This window comes from Gallus gallus, chromosome 1 (genome assembly GCF_016699485.2).
Source record: "Gallus gallus isolate bGalGal1 chromosome 1, bGalGal1.mat.broiler.GRCg7b, whole genome shotgun sequence".
Lineage (NCBI taxonomy): Eukaryota > Metazoa > Chordata > Aves > Galliformes > Phasianidae > Gallus > Gallus gallus.
In genome coordinates, this window is record NC_052532.1 from 185,441,589 (window position 1) to 185,462,077 (window position 20,489).

Here is a 20,489-nt window from a genome sequence, read left to right on the forward strand (position 1 = left end):
GCCTCTGGTGTCATGCTAAGGTGGTGTGAAACCACCGCATGCACAGGGAAGGGCAGCAGGACATGGGAAGGCTCCCAGCATCATCACTGGGCAGATTAAAATCTGCAGTGACGTCCTACCTCCTTTCACGCCGACAAAGGGATGGATCCCGCCATGAGACAACCAGTTGGCTTCATCCAGCTCCCAGTTTTCACCAAGGTCCATCTCTGATCAGCAGCATCAAAGCTCTGCTTGCGATGCCTCCTGCAACTCTCTCTGGGGAATAACCAGAAAAATACACTGAATGTCTGTCCTATATCATGCCACTTCCTGCTTTTCTCAGCAGAGGAAAATGTCAATATTTCAGGAAGAAAGGAAAAGAAAAAAATCTCACAACTCAAGAGGGAGCATTGGAGCAAGGAGTAGCTGCTTCTGCCAAGCCGTAACTTATCACATTGACAAGTCTGTTGACTGGGTCAAAAGGCTGTCAATCCCTGGGCCTTCTCCAATTCCTGCTAACACTGAGAAATTCCTAATCTCTTCGAACATTTCTAGGGATAGAGATTTATTTTTGAGCTGACTGATGCACTGTGAGGGCATCAGTCATGGCTGGGAGTCACAGCACAGGGCTATGGTGGCTCACATTTTCCCTCCGTTGCCTCTTGAACCTGTGCACCCCTAATGGGGAAGGTAGATGGGGGGCATTTCCTTCATCCATCTTTTCCTAAAGCGAAGTTATACAGATCTGGGAGGGAATAACACAGAACCACACAGAATTGCAGGGGTTGGAAGAGACCGCAGGGGATCATCAACTCCAATTTCCTTGCTAAAGCAGGAACCCAACGTGGTAACCCAATGGAGCCCTTCCAGAAGCAACAACCACTGATTTATTGAGGAATCACACAGCAGAAGGGATCTCACTACTGTTATAAATATCTCAAGTGCAGGAATCAAGTTGATGAGGACGGACTCTTTTTGATGGTGAGCAACAATAGAACAAAAGAAAAATGAGCAGAAACTGGAACACAGGAAGTTCCATACAAACATGGGGAAGAACTTCTTTACTATGAGAGTGACGGAGCACTGGAACAGGCTGCCCAGAGAGGCTGTGGAATCTCCTTCTCTGGGCATATTCAAGACCTGTCTGGATGCCTACCTGTGCAACTTGCTGTCAGGAACCTGTTTTAGCAGGCAGTTGGACTCAATGATCTCCAGAGGTCTCTTCCAAATCCTACGATTCTGTGATTCTGTGAATTGTGTTGGGATGCAACAGTAAGTCACTACAGAGCTTTTTTGCCATCTTTGGGAAGGTAAAGAAGAGATGACCACAGAGACTTCCCTTGCTTTTGTCCAGGGTAAACCCAGATCCCAGATAGGGGTTGATGGGGCATCAACAGCTTCTTTGGACATCCTGTTCCAGTGCCTCATCACTCTCAGAGTAAAGAATTTCCTCCTAATATCTAACCTACATCTCCCCTCTTTTAGTTTAAGCTGTTTCCTCTTGTTCAATCCCCACACTCCCAGACTAAGAATCCCTCCCTATCTTACTTGTAGGCTTCTCTTAGGTATTTGAAGGCTACAGTGAGACCTCTCCAGACTAAACAAGCCCAGCTCCCGCAGCCATTCTTCATAAAATAAATGCTCCCATCTTCTAATCACCTTCGTGACCCTCCTCTGGACTCCTACAGCTCCACATCCTTCCTGTACTGAGACCCCCAGACTTGAACACAGATGGGGCCTGATGAGGGCAGAGTAGAGGGGGGACAACCACCTCCCTCACCCTGCTGGTCCCCCCTTGATACAGCCCAGGACATGGTTTAATACAGCTGATAAAGAAAGAGATGGATGAGCTCCCTCCCCATGGCCAAGATCTCCCCCTCCCATATCTCCTTTGCGTGGGCAACTCCCAGCCACATCACAGGGCTACACTTCAGGTCAAGGCTGTAGCCCCAGGTAGACTTGTTGCCCCAGTGAGGCAGGTGGGTCCCATTGGGGTGAATCATGGCCGTGCTGGTGCTGCCCTGGCCAGACAGACATGTGAGAGGTCACTTCTCCGGGCCTCTTGCTTAACTAACACCTTCATTAAGCAGAATTAAATCCTTGTGCGTATGCGTTTGCTGAACAGCACCTAGAACAGGTCTCTGCTGCATGCGGTGTGATTGGTTTTTTTGATGTTGCAGTTTCACCTGAAGCACAATTACAAGGTACAGAAACTCTCAGCGAGTTTGGGTTGAATACACAATTAGTTTTAGCTGAAAGAGAAGAGCAGGCATTCTGAGAGAAGCAGCAAGGCTCTATTTTGACACTTTAAAAATGAAACCTTTTTTTGTTGTTCTTTCAAATTATGTTTTCCACCTGAGAGTGACCCAGTTGCTTTTTCTTTTTTTTTCTTTTTCCTTTATTTTTTTATTTTTTTATTTTTAAGATATGAAAAGTACTAAATAATCCCAACCAGAATGCCTCACGCAATGCCTATGAAAAGGAATAAAAAAACCCAGGAGAGGAAAGGAAACGTTCTCCTTTATGGGTGACCCCAAACAAAAAATATTTTCTACTTTTCAGTTCAGCCACTGAAATGAAAAACCTATTATTTGCACAGCTCCATTACTGAAAGGCGTCCCCGTAAACGCGTACTGCTGGCAATGTATTCCTTCTACCTGCCAAGGGAGAGGTTGGACTGCAAGTTCAATAAAAGCATGACAGGGAAAGAACAGAAGGGCAATTTACCAACACAGTGGAGAACATGAAATGGCTTTTCCATATTCACTCATTTCTCTAGCAGAAGATAGAAGCCACCTTACAGCCTCAGTCCTTTGCCTGCTGTCCCTCTCTGCTCAGTCATATAGACATGAAACCATGTAGGCATGAGCCCTGGCCTCCCATCAAGCAGAAAATTATTCACAAAGGTACAATTTTTAACTTAACTGATGCAGAGGGTCCAGTCTGTTCAGGAGAAAGCAAAAACGTGCTGGCATGGGAGGGATGAGGCATGGACCACAGAATCATAGAATCACAGAATCACCAAGGTTGGAAAGACCTCTAAGATCACCCAGTCCAACCATCCACCTACCACCAATATTTCCCACTAAACCACGTCCCTCAGTACAACATCCAAATGTTCCTTGAACACCTCCAGGGATGATGACTCCACCACCTACCTGGGCAGCCCATTCCAGTGCCTGACCACTCTCTCTCAGAGAAGAAGTATTTCCTAATGTCCAACCTGAATCACCCCTGGTGCATCTTGAGGCCATTCTCTCTAGCATTTTTGCTAGTTACATGGGACCAGAGCCTACCAGCTACAAACAGTGTTTGTGCAGGGTTTTCTTAAAATGTAAAGGTAAGAAAGAGGCATCAGCGATTGTGCCCCTCTGCTCAGCTCTTGTGAGGCCCCATCTGGAGTACTGCGTCCAGGCCTGGGGCCCCCAGTACAGGAAGGATGTGGAGCTCTCAGAGCAGGTCCAGAGGAGGGCCACAAAGATGATCAGAGGGCTGAAGCACCTCTCCTGTGAGGAGTGGTTGAGGGAACTGCGATTGTTTAGCTTGGAGAAGAGAAGGCTCCGGGGAGACCTCATTGTGGCCTTCCAGTACTTGAAGGGAGCGTATAAACAGGAGGGGGAATGGCTGTTTACGAGGGTGGATAGTGATAGGACAAGGGGGAATGGTTTTAAACTGAGACAGGGGAGGTTTAGGTTGGATATTAGGAGGAAGTTTTTCACGCAGAGGGTGGTGAAGCACTGGAACAGGTTGCCCAAGGAGGCTGTGGATGCCCCATCCCTGGAGGCATTCAAGGCCAGGCTGGATGTGGCTCTGGGCAGCCTGGTCTGGTGGTTGGTGACCCTGCACATGGCAGGGGGGTTGAAACTCAGTGATCATTGTGGGCCTTTTCAACCCAGGCCATTCTGTGATTCAATAATTCTATGATCACCACTCAGCCCAGTGCCTGGCAGGGCTGTGAATGATGCTCTGGCTCCTCAAAGATCTCAGGTTTGTTGCAGTCAACAGCCAGTACCTGTTGTCTCCATCTTTTAAGAAGACCCCCCCCCCAAAAAAAAAAAGTCAGATTTCCAGAGTGCCTCCACACAGATCCTGTGCTCAGACTCCATTTAGAGCAGGGGACCTTGTTTTACACACCCACAGCTTGTCCCAGTCCTCTAAAAACACGAGATGAGCAAAGACATGACATTCCTGCTGAGATACATGATACCCTGATACAATATAAAAAACAGTGGAAGGTGGGGCAAGTTAAGACCCCATTCACTTCATAGCCTTCATTATACTTCAGCTGACACCCACACGGATCACAAACCACTGCCACTTTTCTGATTGACCTGTAAAGCTCTTCCCAAATGCAGAATAAAATAGCATCATGCTAGAATGACCATTTCAGCAATACTTTACAGCCTCTCTGATCTGTAAGAAGCAGCTGGGAGGGGGCAAGCCTCATTCAGGCTCCTCAATGAGAATATTTCCAGCTTAAAGCAATCTGCTTTAAGCATGCACAGCATCTCTGGGCACCCAGCAGCTGCGTTGGGAATTACTTCTTCAGTACCATGAACTGCAGAATGCACATTACCAGAGCAGGAGGAAAATAAAAGTTAATGACTTGAGACTAACCCAGATAGACGAGAGAATACAGAATCAAACCCTCTCTGCTCCAGCACACAGGGCTTGATCTGGGGGACAAGAGGAAACCGGCAGTTCTCACCCAAGCACTGCCCTCAAAAGCTGCTCCATCCTCATGGTTCACCAAAATGGGTAATTGCTGACCCAACAAGAGATGCTGCATGAAGGATCTCCCATTTCTCTGAGTTACTGTATCTCCGTGCTTACAGTTCAGCTCCAGAGCTGCTGAAAAAGCCCTATCTCTAACCATCTACTCGGTGGGAAGGACAGAACAGTGGCATTTTACAAAAGCCACAGTCTGTAGGTGACTTGCATGGTCAAGCTGAACATTTCTGGTCCTTCTTTCTTGCACAAGGAATGAAGGTGTGCACAGCTCCATGAGATGCTCGTGCCACCTCACTTAGTGCATGGTTAGGATTGGTGATCACTGTACACACGTTGTAGGTCTGAGCCTCCAGAGGGCTGCATACAAGGACTTGTAGTTTAGTGAAACGTTTATTCATATGAACCTTTTGTTTTAGTTTCAGAAGACCTCACGTGAGAAACATTCGGAGCAGGATTCACGCTGGGGTAATGATGCAGCGTGGGACACCTTGACAGAGGTGCAGCACCAAGCCAAGCTGGTACTGCCATGAGGCCATTTTGGAGGATGACAGAATCACAGAAAGATTGGAAAAGACTTCTGGGTCCATTTGGTCCACGCTCTGCTCAAACAGGGACACCCAGAGCAGGGTGCACAGGGCCATGTCTAGGCAGGCTTTGGAGATCTCCAAGAAGGAGACCCCACAGCCTCTGGACAGCCTGTGCCAGTGCTCCGTCACCTGCACAGCACAGAAGTGCTTCTGGCAGAGAGAGGGAACCTCATGTGCTCCAGTTTGTGCAAAAAAACTGGCTTTGGGGAAGAGCTGCACAACAGCTGAGATGGGGTCAGCAGGAAGGATTAGCTCCGAGGAGAGCAGGGTTGAGCATCAGGCACCGTTTTAGAACAGGAGAGGAAATGAGGGGGTCTGGAACTAGATGATTGTTAGTTGATCTTCCAAGCCAAGCCATTCTATGATTTTATGAGAGAAATCTCTGTTTCTGTTCATGTTACAAACCCCGTAGCAGAGTCTGGGCATTTCTAATCTGATTTCTAACAAGAGAGAATATCAGTCCTAGCCTGGCAATTTGAGAGACTTGGGAGGGACACTGGCCATCCCTCTGTTCTGCTTCATTGCCTCTCCCCTGAAGACTCCTTTAATTATCTCAAAAGGTGACTAATGATCTGTCTGTTAATGCCATCATTCAAAAAACTCTATCTGTAGCTGGACTTTGAGGTTTGTTTTTAAAGAAGTGTGTTTCAGCCAACCAGAGCATAATCACAAGTTAATGACATGATCTCATGGTAGTTATCTTGAACTAATACATCATTAATCTGATCTTCCAACAGCTACAGGAGAAGCCCAGAACCAAGAAGCACTTGTAGGCTCCCCAGTCCCCAGGACAAAAGCCTTTTTCATAAAGACTGAGGGTTTACACATGGCAGGTGTGTCAGCACAGAATCCTCAAGCAAGTCGTGTCGCTCCCCTCGCCTCAACAAAAACATCCCATCCAGGAGCTGTGATACACATCTTCTTCTTCAAAGGAAGCCTTTGCCAAAAGAGCTGTCACCTTGTCTCTGACCCAGTCTGGTATCAGGGGAGTGATTTTTCAGGCAGATGGTCTTGAGTTTCCCACACTGCTGGGGGCAGGAGCTAGAAGCTCCCCTACATGCCTTTGGGCATGCCATAAGGATGAAAAACAAATTAATAACTACATGGATATTTGCATGACATGACTTCACTGGTGTAGCCCAATCCTAGCTAGGGACACGTATCTACATAGATACCCAGGAACTAGAACAATAGACTGAACAGCTTGAAGAATATCCTTAATGTCAGACAAGCCCTTAATCCAGGAGCCACCAGGAACAGCCCTGAGGCACACACTGGGATGCCCAGGGCTGCTTGTGGCGCTAACTGCCCCTTGCCTGAGGTTCTGGGTCAGCCCAGGTTTGGGTGGTTTAAGATCTGTAAGGTCCTCCAAGCTTCTGCAGCGAATACAATTTCTCTTACTTCTCTGTTTTCTTCCAAATACAGCAAATTAAACTGTAACACAGTGATTCAGATGTTAAAGCACTTAAAGCAAAGATTGCATTCTTTTGTATCCTCTATAGATCTGCCTGTGCTAAACTAAAACTACCAAACACACCACACCTCATTTTTGCCAGTTATCTTCGCAGGCGATTATCTGCCAGGTTCTTTTACCCATAATAATCACTTATCTAGTTAAGAGATTATCATTTCTCCGTGCTGTTCACGTACCTCTTGGGAAGCACTGGACCTCCTTTATGGTTTTTTTTTTTTTTTTTTGCATTCCAAGTAGGAAAGCTTCCAGCTCCAGCCTCATTTTGTATGCCGCCTCTCAAAAAGCAGTTGAACAAAAATGGCAGATCTTACCTCACAAAATGTCTGTGATTTCTCCAGCAACAGAAAGTCTCCGTGCCTCTGTGCTGCAAGACCAAAGCTTTCTTTCTCAGGGAGATGTTTGTCCCTCCTTGGGTAAGGGCTCCACGAAAACTATGCAGCCATTGCCTGGACTTGCTTTGGGTTGTGTAGGTAAGTCACGGGAATTCAGCTGCTCTTGTGTGTTCAAAGAGCTTCAAAATACTCTAACCCACCTACCGGCGTTACGGTTCCCGCAGGTATGTGAAGTATGCGTTTGTCTTCCTGAGTCATATAATTATCTTTGGGAAAGTAAAGCCACGGAAGTGAAATGGAGGGGAAAAACATGGACTGGCCACTGGAATTCCTTGAAGGTCAGCAGTGACCTGGTAAGATCGCCTCCAACAGGTGACAGCAGCATGATGGAGGCTTCACTAATGCCTCTGTGACAAGCATGAATCTAACGGAGAAGCTGGGCTGTCTGCTTCCATTCCTGACTTTCCCTATGCAGGCAGTGCCAGGGAGAAGCAGCGGCACCTCTCGAGCCCAATGCTCAGTGGATTGCACAGGTTACAGTACAGACTATGGCCAGGGGGAAGGGAAGCAAGACGATTCTTGGATGAATGCTGGTGAATGGAGGCTGTCACCAGTGATATGAATTGAAGAAATGGTGTGATGCGTCTGTGTCTGGGCTAGTTACATCTTGATAAGGGTGGTGGGGGACTTCCTGCATTTTCTGTTGAGTCAAAAGCACCTGGGGAAAGGTGGCACCAGCAAAGGGATTTGTGCTATGATCAACCGCCACCTCAGACAGTCTCAGAAAGAGAATAGATACTGTAAGAGAATGGAATACCACTGAGGTGAGCTTTGCAGGAAAGTCCCTTGTGCCAGGCATAAGAGATTGGAGAGTAAACAACTCCTTGATTACACTGCCATCTCGCAAGGAGGATTATGGCCTTGCTATAGAGCACAAAGCTCCAGCAGACATTCACACATGGCACCATTTTATCAGATTTTTCACTTTTTCCAGTTGTTTTATAATGAAGACTTCTCAGAAGTGAAGCTCCTGATCACTCCAACTCACGCAGGCAAACAGCCAGCTTACTTGGGCATAGCAAGGCCTCGCAGGTGAGGCAATTGGAAACAGATCACAGCTTTAGCTACATCTTCCAGAAGACCAACTGCAACCACCATCTTCTTTGGCAGCTTACGGGACTCAGGAGGTGATTTCAAAGTTATGAGCTCAGCCACGAGGAACTTCCAGCCACCAGGTCAAACAGAAAACCTCAGACCTGAGAAGGCAGCAGCTTCCTCTCCCAGGGCCAAGGGGTGCTCCAAGCAGCCATGTGTAGTGAATGACATGGAGAAATGGGCTGTGCAGGCTTTGAGCCTTTGTGAGTCAGGAAGATTCCTGGTGCTGGGGTGCTCCAAGGCTGCCCTCAAGTCCAGGCTCACCCAGTCAGTGCCAAAGCTCTCCAACCATTCCCAGGGTGCTGGTTACCGAGGACATGCCCCAAGGATGGAGATGACTCAAGGATAGAGGTGTCCCAAGGATAGAGATGACCCAAGGATGAGGATGCCATGAAGTTTTGACTGTACTGGGAGACACCGGGAGAGAACTGAGCCATCAGACATTCAGTACTTGCAGCAGAGGTTTTGTATTAAGTTTGTTTAAAAGAAAAAAAAGAAAAAGAAAGAAAGAAATCCTACATAGCAGACATGTGATTACAGAGACACAGTGAGTCATTAGTTCCCCAGCAGGTTTACAGCAGGATGCACCAATCTGCCTTTTGGGCAAATGAAGCAAGCCCTTGCTGTCCAAATCCAGCTGATCCCAGTGGGCAGGGGTGAGGAGCTGACCCTGCATGACATCACACCACGGACAGCGGTTGCCTATGTAGGAGCATCCCTGTTCTCCTCCCACCCTGTGCTTGAGATAGTTGTCACCAGCCTGCCCGTCCCTTCTCCAGCTGCTTCACCTGAGTCTGGGGGGACTCGGTCAGTTGGGTATGCATTAACCTCACCTTGTGGTCTTGATCTCATGTCTCCAGCTGCTCCTGGTCGTTCACCGCACAGATGTACTCTCAATGTATTATTGAGGGAGATCTTGCTCTCAAGGCTTCTGTCTCTTAATCCTAATTTACTCCCCGGTGAAGCACAAGAGCAGAGTGAAGAAGCTTCTCTGATCCAAAAACTAAAGTGAATCATCCAATGCACTGCAGTGCGGCTCAGGCAGGATTTCTGCTGGCAGATGGGAAATACTAGAGCCTCTTGCTGAAGCTGTGCTATTTTTCAGGAGACTGATTTAGAAATAAAATATTAACAGCACTGTCCTCAGAGGAAGCTGCTTTTGGGGATGACACTGTGCTAAACAAACTCAGATCTCTGCAGGGAAAAACAAAAAGGGAACACAAGCAGCATCTCACCAAACTGTTTCACTGGGATCAAAAAAAAGACAGAAAAGGGTTTTTAAATCAGTGGTGGTGCTGGCAACTGTGGGAGGAGCTGTGGCAAAATCAGACCTCAGGGACATACTCACTGGTCCACGTGAAGGATGCTCGTCCTTCCCCCCACCACCCGACTGTGTGATCCTGCACCTGTTCTGGCTCCCAACCCATATTCCTTCAACTGAAGTTCACCTGATACCATTGCTCCATGCCCTGACTCCTTCTGGCTTCTTCTGCACAGCCCTGACCTTCCCAGTGCCACGTTTCACCATCCTAGGACAAGCTGGTGCTTGCTGCTGCTGTAGCTCTCCCCACAGCCTCCCAGAGCCCTGGCTCTGGCTGCACAACACACCCTGATGAGCTGCCAAGGCTTGCCAAGGATGGGGCCATGCCTGGGAGGTGCCAGTGCTGCAGGCTCGCTCTTGCCCTGTGCACATTGCAAGCTCTACCTGGAGCAAATGCCTGATGGGTACACAAGTGGCTGCTGGTTGATGGTCCAAGAATGGTCACACGTGTTTAAGGATTTGTCTCGTGTGGGCTGGGGTGGTTAAAGAGCAGACCAAGTGGGATCTCAGCATGATGGTAAAAGGCAAGTTGGCTCGTATCCACCAAGTAAAAGGGAGTGTGGAAGTACCGCCACAGTGATGGAATGATGGGAGACAAATCTTCCTGCTCCTTTCTTCAACAGAAATGCATGAAGTGCATGGTGCTGACACACGAGTACATGATCTGTGCCCCTCAGAGGAGAGAGGGAAAAGCAGAAACAGAGTTAGCTGTGATACAGTGACTTTACATCATAGAATCATTAAGGTTGGAAAAGACCTCTAAGGTCATGTAGTCCAGCTGTCCACCTCTCAGCAATACTGCCCACTAAACCACGTCCCTGAGTACCACATCTACACATTTCTTGAATACTTCCAGAGGTGGTGACTTCACTACCTCCCTGGGCAGCGTGTTCCCTTTCAAGGAGTTGTAGAGAGTGATAAGGTCTCCCCTGAGCCTCCTCCAGACTAAACAATTTCATCTCCCTCAACTGCTCCCCATAAGACCTGTGCTCCAGACCCCTCATAGCTCTGTCGCCCTTCTCTGGACACGCTCCAGTGCCTCAATGTCTTTCTCGTAGTGAGGAGCCCAAAACTGAACATAGCAATGAGCTGCAGCCTCACCAGTGCTGAGTACAGAGAGATGATCACCTCCCTGCTCCTGCTGGCTGCACTACTTCTGATACAAGCCAGGATGTCATTGGCCTTCTTGGCCAGCTGGGCACACTGCTGGCTCACGTTCAGTGAAGCGCTGAGCAACACTCCCAGGTCCTTTTCTTCAGCACAGTCTTCCAGACACTTTGCCCCAAGTCTGTAGCATTGCCTGGGGTTGTGACCAAAGTGCAGGACCTGGCCCTTGGTCTCGTTGAACTTCATCCCATTGGCCTCAGCCCAGCAATCCACCTTGTCCAGATCCCTCTGTAGGGCCTTCTTACCCTCAGGCAGGTTGACACATTCCCCCAGTGTCGTGTCATCTTGATGCTGTGCCAGAGAAATGCAGCCACTTTTGTGGATCAGCCCTCCTTTCAGTCACGACTTCATTCAGCCTGACCCCCTCACCCTGGTGCCAGCGTCCCAGCACAAAAGGACTTGAATGGATCCACTGCAAGGACCAGAGCAAACCCTTGTGCCATGTTTGGAGTTATGGTGTAGTCTAACTCAGGGAGCAGAGCCACACAGCTTCACAGGCCTCGTTCAGGGTAAGGCTGTGAAATTCACAGCATCGTACACTCGTGCAGAGCTCACTGGTCTGAAGAGAGCAAATGGTGCCCAGTTTGGCCCTTATTGGCAGGAGGAGGACAGAGCTGGAAGCCCCACCACTCCTGCCACTGAGCAAGAGGTTGGCCATAAGTCTCAGACGGTGGGTGAGCCCCTGTCACCAGGCCCCAGCCTCCCTCTTTTCAGTTCTCAAGAAAAACTGGAGACCGTGGTTTTCCCTCCACATAATAAATAAACCATATATAATAAAACCAAATGCTGAAATTTCTAAAACCTCATAAAAGAGTAATGCTATTTTCCAGCCAGCTCTTCTTGCTGCTTAAGAAAACAAAAGTATCTTCACGAGAAACATATCGGCATGGCAATCGCATTTGTTCCAGCTAAAACGTGAGCCTTGCCAGCTCCGTTTCTCCTTTTGCATCACTGGTTGACTGCTCTTCAGACTTGCACTTTGCAGCAACCAGGGGCTGTTGATTTGTGCATGTTATTTAAGCTCTCAGCAAGGAACCAAAGTGACAATTATCTATCCTATGGTGAGTCACAGGAGACTCTGACAAGCACAGTGGTGCTGTGTAAGTGTTGTGAGCTATCGATGAAGGATGGCCATAAAGAAAATATGCTCAGGTCTGTTGTGGAAGAGCAGAGTCTAACAGGATGTGTCCAGGTGTATTCTGGGAACTGGGGAACTGGGTAGTTTAACTGTTTCATGCAGTAATCATAAAATCATAGAATCATAGAATGGTTTGAGTTGGAAGGGACCTTTAATGGTTACCTAGTTAACAGGAACACCTGTAGCTAGATCAGGTGCTCAGAGCTCCATCCATCTTGAATATCTCCAGGGATGGGGCATCCACCACCCCTCTGGGCAACACAGCTGGTTATCACTTATGCATATTGCAGATAAAATCATCAGTAATGCAATACCAGTGGGTAGCAGCTTCTTGAATGGAAATGGCTCCAGCTGTAGGGCAAAGAGATGGAGCAGCACCCTGGGGTGAGAGTTCCCCAGGTTAGTGATGCTCTTTCATTTCTCAAGCAATGATGGACCAGACTCCCAGCTACAATAAAGAGAGGATGTAGGGGATAGCTTCATCTTTTTTACTATTTGCTATGCAGAAATTAATAATAGCCAGAAAGAACCTGCTTCAGTTCTAACATGTTTCTAACATCCAGGCTGGATGTGGCTCTGGGCAACCTGGTCTGGTGGTTGGCGACCCTGCACATAGCAGGGGGGTTGAAACTCGATGATCATTGTGGTCCTTTTCAACCCAGGCCATTCTATGGTTCCAATAATGTCAGTAGTCTAAATAACTTCTCTATGGCTTTACCAGGCTGTTCACTGTAACAGTCAGTCCTAGCCACTTTGGTCGCTGTGATCCTCTAGGCAGAGGCATCTTGGACACAGATTCTTTTCAGAGATGGTTTTTCTGTTTTGTTTTGTTGCTGTTGGGTATTTTTTGCTACCACTCATAAATGAAGAACAAACTTTAAATTCCATTACAGATACTCAGCTTTGTCTGACTCTCCCACAAAGGAAGCAACCGCTCTCAAGCCTTTTTCTGTTATTGCTGTGACCCACACACTGGAAGCATGCCTGAGCAGATTGGAAACACCTTCTGGGGCATGGGGCAATCTCATGACTCTTCCCAAAATGATGACACAACAGGAGCTGCTCTCCCTTTTCCCTCCTTCCAGTAACCGCTCGCTCCAAACTCCCCATCACCACAAGTGGAAGACATCTATTCTCCTTTGGGGACTGTGAATCACGTTGGATATACATCTAGGGCTATCCTGAGAGCCAGAGTTAGGCTTTATTTTATTTCTTTTGTGAGTAACACAACATTACCTGTGTACCCTGCATGAGAACTCAAGGGGACAGCATCCACCTGCGCCAGGGAAGGTTCAGGCTGGACATTAGGAAATACTACTTCTCTGAAAAGGTGGTCAGGCACTGGAATGGGCTGCCCAGAGAGGTGGTGGAGTCACCAACCCTGGTGGTGTTCAAAGAGTGTTTGGATGTTGTGTTGAGGGACATGGTTTAGTGAGAACCATTGGTGATGGGTGAATGGTTGGACTGGATGATCCTGTGGGTCTTTTCCAACCTTTGTGACTGTGATTCTATGATTCTATGATTTCTGTGGGTCTTTTCTACCTCTTTTCCCCTCTCATCAAACCACCATCCCATTGTAACCATTTGCAGCTTGGGCTGCACACTGGGGTTTCCACTGTTTTCTCCTAGACGTGTAAACCTCCACAGTTTTCCCAAGGGCTCAGGACATGTGGAACCCCAGGGCTGCTCCTTGTCCATGAAAGAGCTGTGTCCATCCAGCACTTGCCCACAGCACCTCCTGCAGCACCCACTGCCGACAGCAGGTAGGAATGCTTTGATAAAGCATTTATTTTTTTTTTTTCCCCTCTGGAAAATATTAATTCACTTTTTTTTTTCTTTCCCCAACCCCTTTTTGGGAATGTACCATTTTCAACAAAACCTCTGCCAGGAAAAGTTTCTCAGGCTGGAATTTTCAGTCAACGTGTGGAGAAGCCACCTGGGACCGGTCGGCAGCCGGCGGTTGGGTTGTGCTGCAGGGACCTCAGATGGCTTGCTTCAAACAAACATCTCCGAGCCAAGCCTCCCACATCATTAACACCACGGTTAAGATCCCGGGCTCCAACTCTCGTTCCAACGAAATTAGTAAATCAAAAAATATAAAGAAGAGGTTCGGTCCTCCTGCAAAGCGGGGGGGAGGGGGGGAAGCATAAAAATGAAGAAACACTTCTTCCCAGCCACGGCTCAGGCCTTTTGCTTTCCAGGCAATGGTCTCCATGTGTTTCCCATGGTCTCTGTGTGTCCCAAGCTGAGATCCAATCACCCACAGCATGGCTGCTCCCTGGGAGACATAAGGGGTGACAATCTACAGCAGGCACGCAGTGTCCTGAGCCCAGAGCACTGTGCAGGGCTGAGGCTCACCCTGTGCTAAGCTGTCTGGAACCTTGTGCCCACCCCTGTCCTGCCCTGCCTTCACACATCCCCACACCTCCAGCACTGAAATGCCACATGTGGCTGTGACTGACATTTCCCTCATAGCACGAAGCAATTCCATTCCCACAACTGGAATTTAAAAAAAAAAAAAAAAAAGCACTTAAACATCTCCGTGCCAAAAATCTCATCCCTCTCAGCTTGTCTTGGTCAGCACTTCTGAAATGACGGGAAGGCCCTTTACACCAGGGCTGGTCCTCTGCGGAGCGTCTGTTCAGCTGAAAGCTCTCCAAAAAGAGTGGAGAGAATGAAGAAGAAGATTTACAGCAGGCGACTGGTTGAGAAGAGACATCCCATTATCATCAATAAATTCCAAAGCCAGACACTTTTTCCTCGTGAAACCTTTTATGAGCTCATGGGGCAGGTCTTGGTGATCTTGGTGGCAGCTTGCCTTCCATGTCCCAGCCATCCCATGCACTGGTTAAGGCTGCACCATGGGCTCTTGAGGCTGAGAAGGAACAAGGGTGCAGACTGGAGGCTGACATCAAGGAGCTGCCACCATTTCAAATATTTTTTGTTCTCTTTACTGGCATCCACACTGCAAACAATCACCTCCAGCTCCAGCCAGGGTTTTCTTTTGGAACAGACCTTTTATCTTCTCCCGTTTGCAGTCTTCGTGACAACCTCTCCTCCCAAAATGCAATATTTCAATCCAAACTGAAGTGGGTTTTATTCCCCTCTCCCATTTGTCAGCCCAGAAGCCAAAGCAAACGCAGCCGTCCTTACACCCGCTCTGCAGGCACTGCAGGAGCAATAAATAACAGCCCTGCTTCCAGCCTACCTCGGGAGGTCCCTACTTGTCCCTCTGGCTGCATCCAGCTCTCCTGGTGGTTTTGCCCCCACCACGGAGCTGCTGCCCTGCACAAGGATGGCTCAGAGGTAAGTATTTGTAAATAGGCATTCAATGGCAGTGCTTGGAATGGGATTCAACCCTCAGGGAGTTATTCCTGGCTCCCGTCAGGCTGTGTGGGAGCAGAGGGAGCTAGCACAAGCCTTTGACAACAACAGTTAACCTTAGGATTAACACAGCCCTAAAATGGTCCTAAACCTTCAGGAGGAGCAGCTCCCAGCCCATGCCTCCCACAGCCCCCACCTCGCCACTCCAGCAGCTGCTACAGCTCTGGGTGGCCAGCACAGGGCCAGGGACACGTTCCTCCACACAGCCCCGAGGTGAAGGTGCCTCCAAATGACCACAGAAGAGGCTACAGCTCCCCAAGAGATGAGGAGGTACCCAGAGGAAAATCCAGAAGCCAGGAAGGGCCTTTTATTCTGAATCCCAGGTCGTGTGTGGTTTGTAGAGGCGGGTGGAAGCTGTGGTTATGTAAATGCAGTTTGGGTTGTTTTGGCACTCTGAGGACGGCTTCTCGAGTTTACACTCCCTTTCATGAATACCTTACTTCTTCCTCCTTGATCTCTTGCTCATTCTTGCAAAGCCTCTCCAGCTCCCAGGCCATCATCCTCTGCTGCTGCCACAGGGAGCCACGCCAGGAGCCGGAGCTGAGCTGATGGATGTGTCTCCCATCCCACATGGAAGTGTCAGCCTCTATCTCCATCTTTCCCTCTCTCTCCATCTTTCCCTCTAGAAGGATGCTCTGAAAGCTCACTCTTCTCAGGCTCGCTGGCTTTCTTCCAGTCTAAACACATCCATGGGCAGTTCACGTCTATTTTTTTCTTAAGCCTATGTTCCCTTTAAAAAGCTTACTTGCATCCCCTTTTTCTAACCTAGGAAATTACTTTCAAAAGAGCAGTCATAACCCTTATGAACAGCACTGAGCTGTGTTATATATTTCAGCTGCTATGCGCCGGCTTCTGAAGGCTCTGACATACAAAAATCCATCTGCTTAATTTGGTTTTAATATGTCGGGCTATTGAAATTACTGGAACTACTCAAAAATAAATGCAACATAAGTTTGCTGGGAAATGGGCTGTGTAAGTAGCTGCATCTCTGTGTGTTCTGCACCTGAAAATGTATGCTCTGTTCTAAAAAAGCCTTTCTGAAAAGATTACAGTCTGCATTTTCTGTCAATAGAAACGAATCTTCTTTAATTTGCCTTCTCTCATTACAAAATTAGAGCTCTATGACAAATTAAATTAATACCATTACTTTGGTTTAAGAGGTGCTACAAGCTTATCTAAAGCAGTAGAGCTGCCTCAATGGCTTTGCAGTGAGAGTAACACAAAGCCCACACCCAAACCCAGCAAGGTGCTCTGTGCCCCCTGGGGCTCTCAGCTCTGCTCAGACAACAGCCAGTGTCTGTCTGTCTGTCTGTCTGTCTGTCAGCCAGGATAGGCTTCTGGATGGGCTCTGAGTACGGATGTAGGAGAGGGTTATGCAACTGCAGCAATGGCAGTTCATTCATGTTCAGTCTGCAGCTCCCTATCACTTCTGATTATTGTACAGTGATTTTGCATGCAGTTTAATGATAAAAAGACAAGAAAACTTCAGCCATTGTCCATAAAAGTAGAGGTCACACCATTAAATACACATGTAAGCGTGCAGCATTTATTGAGCGATGCTACAACTAACACCTCCCACCACCTGTGAAGTACCTGGGCACACAGCTAACCAGTTAGCCTCATGCTAATGAACTTTCAATACACAAATAACTATTTCAGGTACAACTGCTTTTCTTTCATTTTTTACCAACATAAATTCCTAACTCTGAGCACAGACTCAGCCTGGAATAACTGGAAATAGGAATGACCCTATGGCTCAGCATAATGGGCTGATTAATAATGAACAATGACTCAGTACCATGGGCTCTTGTCCCACCAAGGTCAGCAGATAAAGTTCTTTGTTCTTGTGCCACTGCCTTGAGCAGTTTAGCTCTATCAATCTGAATGCTGGGGCACAAAGGGAGTCTCAGAAGCTTCTTCTATGCTGTCCCATTGACTTCTCACTCCGTGTGAGCAGCCTGGTCTACTGGTTGGTGACCCTGCACATAGCAGGGGGGTTGAAACTGGATGATCATTGTGGTCCTTTCCAACCCAGGCCATTCTATGGTTCTATGATTCCATGATTCTTTGATACGTATATCTATATACATCCAGCTCCCAGCTAGACACTTTGGTTCAAGTGTTGACCTGAGGCTGCACCTCCACTCCATGCCAGCAGCTTGGTCTAATGCCTTTTGAAGCCCCATCCTCAGAGGCTACGCTGGGAGATACGTTCCTTGTTTTTTTCCTGAAATCAGAGACCCTGTGGGTTTGTATGTGCTCAGTGTACGAGCAGTTTACTTTTGGGCTAACTCCCACTGCTCTCAGCAGTATGACTGCAACCACCAAATCAGTCCCAGGTTCTTCATGCGCTACCAAACCCCTGTATTTCTAACTCAGAAAATATTTTCTGTATTTCCAAAACACTTAACTATATATATATATATATATATATATATATATTTTCTTATTGTAAGCAATACACAGTTTATGGCCAGTTTTTCTTGACACTGGCTTGCCCAGGCAGAAGACATCACCTCCATGCAGAGGGTGACTCAGCAGCCCAGCAGCCCTGCGGGTGGATGAATCACCCTACAGAGGTGCCTGTTCTTCTCCACTGATGACAAAGAAAGCCTAAGGCAACACCTTCAAGCTTGGATGGCTGATTTCTGAATGCCCTGCAGAGCATTCAGGTGAATCCCACGCAAAATGGATCTACAGCTGCAGACCACTTCCAAAGCTTTCTCACCTAACTGATGCAGTTCTATTCCCCTGATTTAGATTGTAAAATTAATCCCAGGTGAACAGAGGTGCTTGCATTCAGGATGAGATGAATCACACCAAATTCCTGTCTTGGGATGGGCTGAACCACCCTCTAAAGTCTCTCCATCACTCCACCACTACCAGCGGCAGATGACCAACTGAGATTCTCATAGAATCACTGCATGGCTTCGGTTGGAAGGGACCTTAATGATCAAGCTCCAACCCCCTGCCATGGACTGGTTGCCACCCACCAGATCAAGCTGCCCAGGGACCCATACAAACACAGCCAACCCAAGATTCCCATAGCTGGGAGAAGAATGGCACTCCCTGCCATCTCTGCAATCAGTGACACACCAGGCTGGAGCTTCTACAGGCTGCCTTGTTTTCTATCTCTTGCATTTAGAAGCTAGAATCTTTCAAATTCTTTCAGTTTCTTACAAGTTAGGTACATTCCTTTCCTATGCTTACTAACATATTTGCAGAACCATGTGAGAATGTGTGTGTCTCTCCTGTGCTTGCTAGGTGAAGCGTGCTGATGAGCTTGGAGGGTTTTTCCCTGTTCTTCAGACTTCCTCCAAGCCCCTTTTGCATTTTATCCTGGATTTTTGGATGCTCTGTGCTTTCCTGTTGGGTGTTCCCTCGGTCTGTAACGCTGGTACAGCCAGTCCTCAGGCAGGTCCACGTGTCCGTCAGCGTGATGGATGAAGACTTCACGCAGTGGCTGCACCTGCACAGGGCAGCACCTGCTCCAGGAGTGCATTACGGTGGTCTGGAGTGATGGAAAAATGTCATTCTTTTGCTTGCCATTAAGCTAAAATAACGTGTTTCAGTTACACCACCAGGGTTGGTGACTCCACCACCTCTCTGGGCAGCCCATTCCAGTGCCCGACCACCCTTTCAGAGAAGTAGTATTTCCTAATGTCCTGCCTGAATCTTCCCTGGCACAGCTTGAAGCCATTCCCTCTAGTCCTATCACTAGTCACACAAGAGAAGAGGCTGACCCCCAGCTCACTACAACCTCCCTTCAGGTAGTTATAGAGAGCAATGTGTCAGGGAGTTGTAGAGAGCAATGCAGTCTCCCCTGAGCCTTCTCTTCTCCAGACTGAACAATCCCAGTTCCCTCAACCGCTCCCCATAAGACTTGTGCTCCAGACCCATCCCAGCTTCACTGCCCTACTTTGGACACGCTCCAGGGCCTTGATGTCTTTCTTGTAGTGAGGGGCCACAGTTTAACACGGAATATTCCATACTGCATAGCTGGGAGCATACAAAATTTAGGAGAGTCCAAACCTGAGTGCTCACAAATTTGGAGCACATACCATTGTCCTCACTCAATCCTGGCTTGCTTCGGTAGGTGCAGGGCAGGCACTGCTCCTCAAAGCTCAGCCCAGCTGCAGTTCTGGACCTGGGGGAGGCAGGAGGACATGCAAGTACATTGCCTTTCATCTACCTGAAGTTGCAACTGCCAACGCAAAATTGTTTCGTGTTTTGACTTCCCAGAACTCATAAAGACAAAGAGATCGGTGTGATGAGTTAAGCAGGGAAATCGTTTGGGCACGGTGCTGCACGCTAAGAAGAATTCTGTATTTTCATGATAGTCATTGCTCTCCGGAGAATCTGGGACAGAAGCCTGGAGAAATCAGCCTGAATTCCTCTACCCTGCTGCTTTGCAGAGAGGGAAAAAATTCCTGCTGACAGAAATGGGCACGGAGGAAACCTTTTTGTATTGAATGTCCGTACACTTGCTGCTTTTGGAAGTAGAAAGCATTTCACCTCAAGCGCTCATACGTGCAAGAAAACCATGAGCAGAAAGCCAACACGGCATGCCTAATACACAGTGATACGTGACCTTTTGAGAAATCTTCAGCTTCTGAAGAGCAAATGTTAACTCTCTATATAATTCCAAGTATGTTGACTAAATGAGATGCTGAATTCAAAGCTGTCTTGAATAACGCCATCCTCAGATTCAGTTTTCAGCTTTATTTAATATGTGTAGTTAAAAAAAGAAAAAAGAGGGGGGTTTCAATATTTGCTATTATTAACCCATTTACTGCATGGGGAAACCTGCAGTGTCTTTGAAAAGCAAACAACTGAGGGCATTTATAGCATTTTCACTAAGTACATAGGGCTAATAGCCCTGTCATACTGATTTGAAGAACTTGTGGTCCCACTGGGTATAAAAAGGTGCTGAAAATTAAAATAACTTTTGGTATGGAGACATATCTCATTGATATGATGCAAGAAAATTTTATTTCTTAGAGAACTACTTAAAATCTCCTGTAAATGGACAACAATTCTGCAACTAGAAAAGATACGTTGAGGAGGAACTCAGCAGCTAAATACAACTGAGTGCCTGCAAGTGACACGCGGTCCCTCTGTGCAGGTAGTGCCTCTGTGGACAAATAGCATGCCCCACGTCCCACAGCATCAATAAGGACTTTGCTCCTGGATTCCAGAAATGTGAATTTAAAAAGCAGAA

The 20,489-nt window shown here is 47.6% G+C and overlaps 1 protein-coding gene across 1 annotated transcript in view; it reads right to left on the reverse strand.

The window, feature by feature from the left end:
• Positions 1 to 7,160, reverse strand: part of AMOTL1 (angiomotin like 1) — a 66,825-nt gene extending 59,665 nt beyond the window's left edge. Inside the window, exons 1-2 of the mRNA XM_425649.8 lie at positions 7,083 to 7,160; positions 120 to 255 (exon numbers count right to left, since the gene is read on the reverse strand). Of these exons, the coding sequence (XP_425649.4) occupies positions 120 to 204 (85 nt within the window). The 5' untranslated portion in view covers positions 205 to 255; positions 7,083 to 7,160. The remainder of the gene's footprint in view (positions 1 to 119; positions 256 to 7,082) is intronic.
• Positions 7,161 to 20,489: the final 13,329 nt, after the last annotated feature.